This window comes from Helicoverpa armigera, chromosome 31 (genome assembly GCF_030705265.1).
Source record: "Helicoverpa armigera isolate CAAS_96S chromosome 31, ASM3070526v1, whole genome shotgun sequence".
Lineage (NCBI taxonomy): Eukaryota > Metazoa > Arthropoda > Insecta > Lepidoptera > Noctuidae > Helicoverpa > Helicoverpa armigera.
The window spans coordinates 3,354,106-3,364,927 of NC_087150.1; the positions used below are offsets into that span (position 1 = coordinate 3,354,106).

Below are 10,822 nucleotides of genomic sequence, written 5' to 3' on the forward strand. Positions count from 1 at the left end.
TAAAAACGCTGTCAGTGAGACCACGCCTCAACGATAAAACTCAATAAAAATACAATAGACATTGTATAAAAGGGGTATTTATGCTATCTATGCATAACTGGCTTTTTAACGTTTATTTTATTCTAATTTTTACCTTATACGGCGACATAAATACATTTTTAATGAATCGCCCCCGCTGTGGGTGCAGCGTGAGAGAGTGTCAGACTCTTAGATACTGACTAAACCCCACCATGTTCCTTCTTAAGCCCTTTATGTATCAGCGCCGCGGTAACTCGCGCGAACAATCCCGCAGCCTACAATCGGTCTAACTACCATACCATTAACATTCGGGTAGCAAGGTCAACGAACTATGAAAGAAATCATCATCTCCCGAACCTTTTACCAACTACGTTGGTGTCGGCTTCCAGTCTAACCGGATGCAGCTGAGTACCAGTATGCCACAAGGAGCGACTGCCTATCTGACCTCCTCAACTCAGTTACCCGGGCAACCCGATACCCCTTGGTTAGACTGGTGTCAGACTTACTGGCTTCTGACTACCCGTAAAGACTGCCAAAGATGTTCAATAACAGCCGGGACATACAGTTTAACATGCCATCCGAAACACAGTCGTTGGTATTGGTATCTAAGATATTCTTAGAAAGTACATACAAACAACATCCAACCAAGTAACAAGGTCAACGAACTATGAAAGAAAATTGAAATAATAATGATGAAATAGTAGGTAAACCTAATTTTACCTGAAACAGAGACACAACCGCTGTTACAAACAGATAAAAAATAACTAAATGATAAAAGATAATGGCAAGACAAAGCTATTTACGTAATACCTATGTAAATAGTAGTAACTTGTTTATTTTATTACTTATCTGTGTACATTGTCATTGATTTACTTGAGTTTTATAGGACAACTATAACTACTAGTTGTGTTCCGTCACCCACGTCCCGACGACATAACTAAGTACTTTTCGCAACCGGGTAAAAAGTAACTTAAAGTCAAAGTATTTATTATTTGTAAAACATAAGTATAAGTGAGTATAGAGGGTAGATTTCGAGTCTAGGCTATTTCTTCAAGCCTTAGAAGGCACGTTATAATTGGGTCCCGGCAGTCATTTGAATATCTTTGGCAGTCGTTACGGGTAGTCAGTAGCAAGCAAGTCTGACAACCAGTCTTACCAAGGTGCCCTGGTAACTGGGAAGAGGAGGTCAGATAGGCAGTCGCTCCTTGTGGCACACTGGTACTGCATGCGGTTAGACTGGAAGATGACCCCAACATAGTTGGGAAAAAGGCTAGGCTTTTACTCACGTAAAAGAATTATGTATAGCTTGTGTGTGGGCGGTTTAAATACACCTTAGACACAAGCTTTGGATAGATACAACATTTTAAACATATTTTTGTTAAGAATGGCATTTATAAATACCGAGTTAAACCATTCCCAAGGGTCCTTTGATCCGTAATGAGGGATCATGACCTTTTCATCGTTGGCCCACGACACTCACCCACTGCTATGGGTAAATATTTTATACACGAGTGCATATTAAGATGTACAGGGGCACGATTCTGCCACTTTACTTAAGCGACATATAACGGTTCACATCCGACTGAGATCCAATCACGACTAAATTACGATTGAAGCGTATGTGGCATTTTTGCTGTTAAATAAACGTTTTTATCCGTTTCTGTGATAATGAATCATGATGTCTGCAAATGATTTGCGATTGCTATATGATTGTAGAGCAAACTAAACCAATCGAATGTCATTGGAATACGATTGGTCTTATATTAGTAGCAGAAAGCTCGCTAAGGTTAAAACTGCTATTGCGACTCAATTTTGACATAATAATTTAGGACAATCGGGCCCCTGAACCTTCATTGTTGGTAATATGTAACGAAATAAATCTGAGATTTGAAACTTACACAAGTTAGTTATAGCTTTCACAAGTCATCTGCCTAGCCTTTTACCAACTATGTTGAGGTCGGCTTTTAGTCTACCCGGATGCAGCTGAGTAACAGTGTTTTACAAGGAGCGACTGTCTATCTGACCCCCTCAACCCAGTTACCCGGGCAACCCGTTTCCGTGGAAACAACATACTTCCCGTATCTTGCCCTGACAAAATATAGCCATATTCTGTGGTATCTTCCCAATAGTAAAGGATACAAACAAACCACGGAAAATAAAGAAACAAAAAACGAAAAAAAACTTAATATTTATTCATTAGGGACTCAGTCAAAACAGCGAAAAACAGCCATCACGTACATTTTACCAATGACAAAAGAAAGCTAGCATTATTCTGTCCAAAGTAACAACTCAACATAGACGAGGTAACAAGCGAAAATCAAGTTATGAAATAACTTATTCAGACAGAGAAACAACTGACAGTCAGTTGCTGAATAAACAAGAAACCATGTAGAATAAAATGACTAGCGGAGATGTCATAACGCAAAATTTCCTAAGAAAGTAGCGCGACAACATGCGGGTGCGAGGGGGACGAGGAACGTTACTAGCTCCCTTTACACGCCTTCTATGGAACCATCCCATTTTTTCTAAAACCAAATCTTCTACAGATGAGTCAAGGAAGTCGGACGGCTCGCCAGTTAACTCGTAACTGATCGTTTCGGTCATGAACACCGTTCTTTATTTTACTGAGAAGGCGACTGATCTACGTGCCTTATGGCATCTCCGCTATATTTCCTTCGTCCGTGTACAAAACAGACTCGTGTAAGCTATATATAGGTAGCCACGTGTAATTGCAGTAAAGGCCGGGATACACGGCGCTAAGTTAGAGTTCCGTACACAAAGAGAAGGGAGAAACAGGAAACAGAACAATACTGTATCTTATGAATCGCGATAGACAGCTGAAATTTTCTTAGGTGGTACCCAAAGCTCTCAAACCACTGAAACAATTAGATTATTTTTTCACTATTGGGAGCCGGACTATCCCCAATCAACATAGACTAGTTTTCTCGGGTATAAAAGTTCTCCCGGAACGCGGGAGAAACTACGGACAACAGCTACATTGTAATAATATAATAAAGAGGATAAAATTTTGTTTGTGTGTGAATTAAGGCTTCGAAACTACAGAACAGACTTGAAAGAAAAGCTACACTCTTCCCGAGTAACATAGGTTGTATTTTATCCCGGGCAGAAGTTCCCACGGGATACGGATGACAACGGTTAAACGCTGCCTGCCTGCCGAGCCTTTTCCCAACCATGTTGGGGTTGGCTTCCAGTCTAACCGAATGCAGCTGAGTACCAGTGTTTTTCAAGGAGCGACTGCCTATCTGACCTCCTCAACTTTATTATGTATGTATATATTATATAATTGATAAAACATATTCCTCCTCAAACTACCCACAACATCTAAAACCCCTCCACAATACCTCCCCAACCCAAAACCAGTCAGGAGAAAGGCGCAGACATACCATAAGTGTTACCCTTTCTCCCCCATGTAAATATTAAAAAAAAAAAGACCTCCTCAACCTAGATACCAGAACAAATGTACGTTTTACCCGGGCGCGAGAAGTATTTCCCACGGGAGACGAGTAAAAACGCCGACGCTAGGCAGTTTATTTTATTATACAGGTATAATCCTACAAATATCAACATATTTTCCTTATAATAAATACAGATTTTCACCGTATGTATATTCCTACACAGTAACGATTTTACCCACGCTTCAACCACCCACGTTTTAATGAAAGGTCAGCGGGTTTAAAATATGAATCCGTCATTTTGATAAATACGTGGATTCTATTGATCCTTTTTGATATAAGGGGTTCGGTTTTGGATATCTGTAAGCTGGTAACATTATATTTAAAAATCACAACTTCATAAATGTGTGTAAAAATTATTACAAGATTTCTCATTCTAACGAGTCCAAACACAGCTATGATACGATGGTCCATCATGAAGTTCCAGTTCATTATCTTCGTCTAGCGTCAATTTTCATGACGCTACGATCCTTGGAACATGGTTAAATTAGTTACCTACCTTAGATTCATTACGCATATTAATATCAAGATTGTCTATGCTGGAATAAAAAGATCTTCTAAACCTCCTCCTTTTTGGGAAGTCGGTTATTTAGCGAAATAAAATGGAGTTTAGTTATCGAGTCAAATAAAACAAAACCAATGTTATTAAAACTAAAATATTTATTAATTATTAAGTTATGTTATTTTTAACGTAAATACATTATTGAGAGTACAAATTATTTACAACCATTTACAATTTTTCGATATATTCAGCTATCAACGTTAAGGCAAGATTCCACCGGAGTGCAGCATTGTGACTCACACGCATGTATCTCGTGGTGTACTCGCTGTAGCAAACAGCAACACATTGCGCGCAAACATTACTAACATGTCCGCGACACTGCAAACGCCGCGCGAACACATGCTAGCTGTGGACACATTTGTTCGCGAGCAAATGTGCGCGAACAATTTTAGTGGAATCTCGCCTAAGAATATTAAATTACGATTTTGTTTCCATTGGAGGACGTCAAATTGGTTTTACGTGTAAATAGCAAAAGTTTATTGAAAAACATTTGCACTCTGACACGTACGGTAGACTGCACATCAGTGGTAACTGTCATGCACCTTAACTCAATAGTAATAAGTACGATTTTCTTATAAAACTGTTACCACTGACCTGAAGTTGACTGTAGGTGCTAAAAACTAAAAAAATCTTAACATGAGTCGAGCGTACTTGCTATACCCATGAGATAGGTTTAGTTCGAACTTTCAAAAACAGAATTTGTACTATACAGTATAAAAACTAGATTTATTACATGCTATGTAAATAAAAAAACACAAACGTCTAAATGGAGAACCTTCCCATTTTTGGGAAATCGGTTAAAATACAATCAAATTGGAAAATTAATTTGTTTGACATCCTACAGTGGAAACAAAACACTTTTATCTAAAAAGCACATATACAGTAATGCCTGCATTTTGTCTTAAATACCTAATATCGTATCGTTCATAAATACATAATTTAGAAACACATGCTATTTGCTAATCAGCACACAAAATAAAAAAAAATGTCTGTTCGGGATAACTATTGAACCGATTTATAGTCTGACCGTTTTTTGGTGCAATTGAAAGTTTTGTCAGTCAATACAAAATGCAATTTTCCCTTGACAATTGACAGCTGTCAATTGCACAAAACTTACAGCACTCCTATGAGTGAAATTCGGTATACATATCGATCGAACTGTGAGAAATTTTTACTCGAGAAGTGGTTCTCCCGGGACGTAGGTCAAACCGTCTTACCAGTAGTATATCTCATAAATTATTTGTTAAATATCTCATTACTATTTACTAGCAGTTGCCCGCAGTTTCACCCGCATCCTTGGGATGACTACTTCCCAGACACAAAGAAAATGTACCATGTACAGTTATCGGCACGGATATCGAGCCATGACCTTCACCTGCGCAGAAGCGATTTACTGCCTTATTGCCTTATGCGTACGGGTGCGCAAAGCGATCCCCACTCTTCCGCCGAGAGCCCAATATCCGTGCCGGTATCTGTAACAACCTTAACAGTCGTCCCTAATATTCTATCTACCCATCTGTTTAATGTGAAAATTATATCTCTAGTAAGGAAATTCTACAGATAGATAGAATATGGGAAACGGTCGTTATCTAATCTATAAATATTAGGTACATTTTGAATAACTAACACACTGTTGCAATTATAACATTAGTTAGGAAAAAATCACGTTTATTTTACTTTTATACCGCTAAATCATAATCATACATACATATTTATATTTTACTCGGATTATTGCCTTGTCACTGTTTTTAAGTTTTCTACTCTTTGTCTTAATATTGTTTAGGTAGGTAAAACACGCATAAGTTAGCGCTCATAACATAAGCGGAGCGACTGGATATTTATTATAAAGAAAATAAAATTGTACTGTATATCTAAAAGCACAAAAGAAGAATAAGAAAATACGAGATTCTCTTTATGCGGTAATTTGACGAACACGTCTATATGTCGTGGTGTACTCGCTGTAGCAAACAGTAACACATTGCGCGCGAACATTACTAACATGTCCGCGACACTGCAACCGCCGCGCGAACACATGCTAGCTGTGGACTCGCACTGAAGCTATTATTTTTATTTGAAAATAATTTCGTACTTTTTCACAAATTGTATAGATAAAATAAAATAGTTAATTTGCTATAAAATAATTTATTCAGCTAGATTGTAATGATATTTCTTGTGTAAAAACCAAACTGAAGACAATTTCTCGCTCCGCTTAGGTCTTCTAACCTAACCTTTTAAATTTTCTATTGTACTATTAAAATTAAGCTAACAACTCCTAATTAACATAATAAGCTTAATTAATCACAAAAATACAAATTCTTTAGACAGTCAATAAAGTTACTATTCAATAAAAACTTGAAATGAAGATACATACAAAAATATAGTTAAGAAAATATAGTTATCGGCACGAATCTTGAGCTCTGACCTGCATCTGCACAGAAGTGATTTATTAGCAAAGAACCAATCCCGAGTGACGGCTATGACGCGATGCGCTGCGGGCCAATCACCGCTTCAGCTCGCCCCCGCTCCTCACTTTATACCACAAAAAGGACCCATTAAATTACTTCTGTAGGTGAAGGTCAGAGCTCAAGATTCGTGCCGATAACTATTCTTGAAATAAATTTTGTTCACACAAATTAAGCATGCAAGAAAGATACAAAGAAATAAACTAATATAGAAACATTAGGAGATATATCAAGTTTTCACTTCAAATATACAGTGGTTTTCAAATTATTATACTCAAAGAAAAAAATATGCCAACCGTATAAGTTATAATTTGAACAACTACAGCAATCAACACATATACAGAAAAATCAGACACCCAATAGGTAATTATAAATCAAAAAGCCTTAAAAAAGAAAAGATAAGAGCATATTAAAAAAAAAATGGAACACGGTAAAGTGCACCTCGCTCACTCAGGGTCCGTTCAGATAGACCGGGTCGGATACATCGGCGCGCATTTTTCTTTTCACACAGACCGGAGCCGATCGGCTGCGCGAGCATTAAAGAGCATGCAATCGGAGCCAAACGTCAAGAAAAAATACACGATCGGAGCCCTCTTATTATTTCACACCGAGCGCATTCGAGCATTCTCAATGAAAAAAGCAGTGCGCATGCAAAAATAAACCTTACTTCAAATAATAAGTACTCAATTTTCAACGTGTTAGGAATTTGCTCTGCTCTCCGACCCGGTCTATCTGAACGGACCCTCAGTCGCCAGTCAGCCGCCATTTTGGACGTTTTCTTCTACATCCATTCTTGATGACGTAAACGAACTAACTGTCGAAACGCCATGGCCACTCGACTTGGCGACCTTCGGATGCCAGAGGTACCCAGACCTGCGCCGCTGGCGACGTCGCCATGGCGTCTTAATGAGGCAGAGTTTTTAGCTTATAAAGAAATAAGAGCTCTGCCTCACTAGCACGCCATGGCGACGTCGCCAGCGGCCCCTATCTGGCTACTTCTGGCATTCAAATGTCGCCAAGTCGAGTGGCCATGGCGTTTCGACAGTCAATTGCTTACGTCATCGCTGAAGAAATGGCACGCTGACTGGCGACCACACTGGCGACTGAGTGAGCGAGGTGCACTGTGCCATGTACATTATAGTGGCATCCGTGGCATAGTCGCCAAGCTGCCAGAGTATCTAGAAGCCACGTAGAGAACTGTAGCTCGTGGCCACGCTTCCAATTTGGTGACGTTGCCAAACCGTCGCCAAGTGAGTTAGGTACAATACTTTTCAATATTAACTGCTTGGATACGTAGCCGGCAACGTCGCCATGGCGTCTTAATGAGGCAGAGCTCTAAGCTTATAAAGAAATAGGTGTCTATTAAATAGTAACTTCAGACTGTTTAAAATTGTCAGTCCATTTGTGTACACTATACAAGATTACGAGTCCAATCACAAAGTGTTTAGTCACTTCATCTTCTGCAGATATTCCATCAGCTCTAATATTTGGTAATCTGAAACAAAAAATAAATAGGATGATAAAACTATTAATAGTTTATAATAGAAATACTTGCTATATTCTCGCAGTTTCATTTGCATCCCGTGGGAACTTCTCTCTATATCCAGATAAAATATAGCCTATGTTACACGGTAATAGCGTAGCTTTTCAACCAGTGAAAGAATTTTTCAAATTGGTTCAGTAGTCGGCGCCTTTAGGTTACTTACAAACAAAAAATGCTTCCTCTTTATTATATAAGCATAGATAGCAAGTATAGTTTCATAGACACAGGAAAACAAAACTAACTTTTCTACTCTTTTCTGGCAACTGACTAATAATATTATCCTTTAGAAAGTAATGTTCCAAGGAGATTCATTATCAACTTTAAATATTAAGTATTATCCTTGTCTATGCCTCTTTAGTATTAAAACCTCAAGTTTTATTAACCTTTATTATCTGATACTGTAATTGTTATTTATAGACGGAGCTATTTATAAAGATGACTGAAAATGCCATCGGTAGGATTATTATGTCAATATATGACTTTTCAGATCTGCCTAGTCTATTCCCAACTATGTTAGGGTCGGCTTCCAGTCTAACCGGATGCAGCTGAGTACCAGTGCTTTACACGGAGCGACTGCCCTATCTGACCTCCTCAGCCCAGTTACCCGGGCAGCTATTGAGGGTTCTTAAGTATTAATTATCCGGGTGCAGGAAGTAATTAATTAGGACCACAGAACCTGCATGATAAAGTGGTCATTAAAAGCTCTCATAACAAAATCTATACAAATATTATAAATCTGAAGTTTCTTTGAATGTACTAATCTCAAAAACTACTGGACCATGTAGAATAATTCTTTCATTGTTAACTAGCCCATTTATACAGGATATTATTATACTATTATGGGTTTCATCCTCCGAGCCATGTTGGGGTCAGCTTCCAGCCTAACCGAATCTAGCTGAGTACCAGTGCTTTACAAGGAGCAACTGTCCTATCTAACCTCCTCAACCCAGTTACCCGGGCAGCTATTGAGGGTTCTTAAGTATTAATTATCCGGGTCCAGGAAGTAATTAATTAAGAAAGCGAGTTCCTTCAAGCCGTGAGGAACGGACAGTATAATTAAATCTAGCAACTTAACACAAGAAAGACGGCAGTCAGATTGGTGGCAAGGCAATTTCATTGTTAAATATTTCACAAACTATGTCTGTTTCTTTTCATATTTTGTGACTTTTCCTTATTTGCTATTCTTAAGCTAAATATATTATATTTAAAAAAATATAAATATAACAATATATTGTATATGAATAGACCGCAGCAGTCTTTGATTGTATAGCAAGAAGCCTGGCCCTTCTAGTGTTAAGTAAGTGGGAGAAACCGTGAAGAACGGACAGTACAATTATAACTAATAACTTAAGGTTAAAGATGAACTTGATGACTTTCAAGGAATGACTCATTATTGTGAGTGGAAAATTTTCTGTGCAAACAAGTTTGGACATGTCTACAAGAGAATTTTTTATGCCATAGAATAAGGTCCTCTGCAAACAAAACCACTCAGTGAAATCGGCCAAGTGTGACTGGCAAACCAAGGGTTGTGTTGTTTGATAGTGTATAAAATAGCCAAAAATTCATGTTTGCTGCATGGGGGCCAGTTAAAACTAAATTTTTATACTACTTTTTAGTATTTGTTGATATATCAGCAAAAGATATAAGTCACCTGTGCAAATTTTATCATCTAACTATCACAGTTCATATGATACAGCCTGGTCAGACATCAATTTATCAAAACAGCTTTACCATAAGGCTACTCATATACCTAGTCACCACACAGGTAGACAAAGTACTAAAGCTTCTTAACACTAAAAAACAATGAAAAAAACAAAGGAAAGTCTCACCTCAGCACTCCATAGGGGCTATAGAATTTGAATTATCTCCGTAACCACTCAAACTTCCTTGGAACTCAATACCACTGATCTGACTATCAGCATTAAACGAGGCTCCATAAGAATCATTACTAGGTGCATGCGTAGTTTCTAAATTCCCGTCTCCGGAGTCTGTAGCTGCCGCCGCGTCAGGTTCTGCCCAATTAATCTTAAATCTAGTCACTCTAGGCTCAGAAGCGAGTATATTCCTCACTACTTTGTCAAATTGAGGCTTGGCAGGGGGATTTTCACGCAACTCCGGCTCCGATTCTGAATACTCGTTATTAATGAAATAACCTACTCTAACGAACTCTTGGCCTCTGTATGAACATGTTAGCAGCACCACTGTGACGCCCAAAGCATCGTTTTCTGGAATTCGAGTGACGTCCGGCGGTGGGGCTTGAAATACGAACATGTGTCTGCCTTCTGGTATAGGTCCTACGTAAATCGTGTCTAATACTTGATCGTGTTCCTCTGTTTCTGCTGAACCAACGTATATCATCTTCCATTCTAAGTCTTCCTTTAGTTCTTCGATACATTCGAACGTTAACTCGAATTGGAAAGGGTTGAGAAAAGGACTCGGATTGTCCAATACAACAACATTGGTTATGTGCACTTTTGCCATGATTACACGATTTTAATATTGATTCACTTCAAACAAATGTCTAGCACACGTTTTCGACCACTTCTAGCGCTAATTAGTCCGAAATAATGTGGAAAATAACCGTTTTCTCGTAACGACGGCAAATTCTGTAGGTCGGCGAAAAAATGACAATAATTTTGGCGGTTGAAAATAGTCACGTGATCAAAATAACTATGGAAGGCAGCGCCGCGGTGGAAATGACACGTACTAAAATTAAAAAGTTGAAGAACTTTGACAGCGAAGATGATAATCAAAAATTAAGGCT

At 38.4% G+C, this 10,822-nt stretch overlaps 1 protein-coding gene across 1 annotated transcript; it reads right to left on the bottom strand.

Moving 5' to 3' along the window:
- Positions 1-4,131: 4,131 nt before the first annotated feature.
- Positions 4,132-10,806, bottom strand: LOC110382115 (histone chaperone asf1). Its single transcript, XM_021342603.3, has 2 exons — positions 9,888-10,806; positions 4,132-8,010 (listed from the first exon to the last, which is right to left on the bottom strand). The coding sequence occupies exon 1, from the start codon at positions 10,537-10,539 to the stop codon at positions 9,889-9,891; it is 651 nt and encodes a 216-aa protein (XP_021198278.1). The 5' UTR covers positions 10,540-10,806; the 3' UTR covers positions 4,132-8,010; position 9,888.
- Between the last annotated feature and the right edge of the window lie 16 nt (positions 10,807-10,822).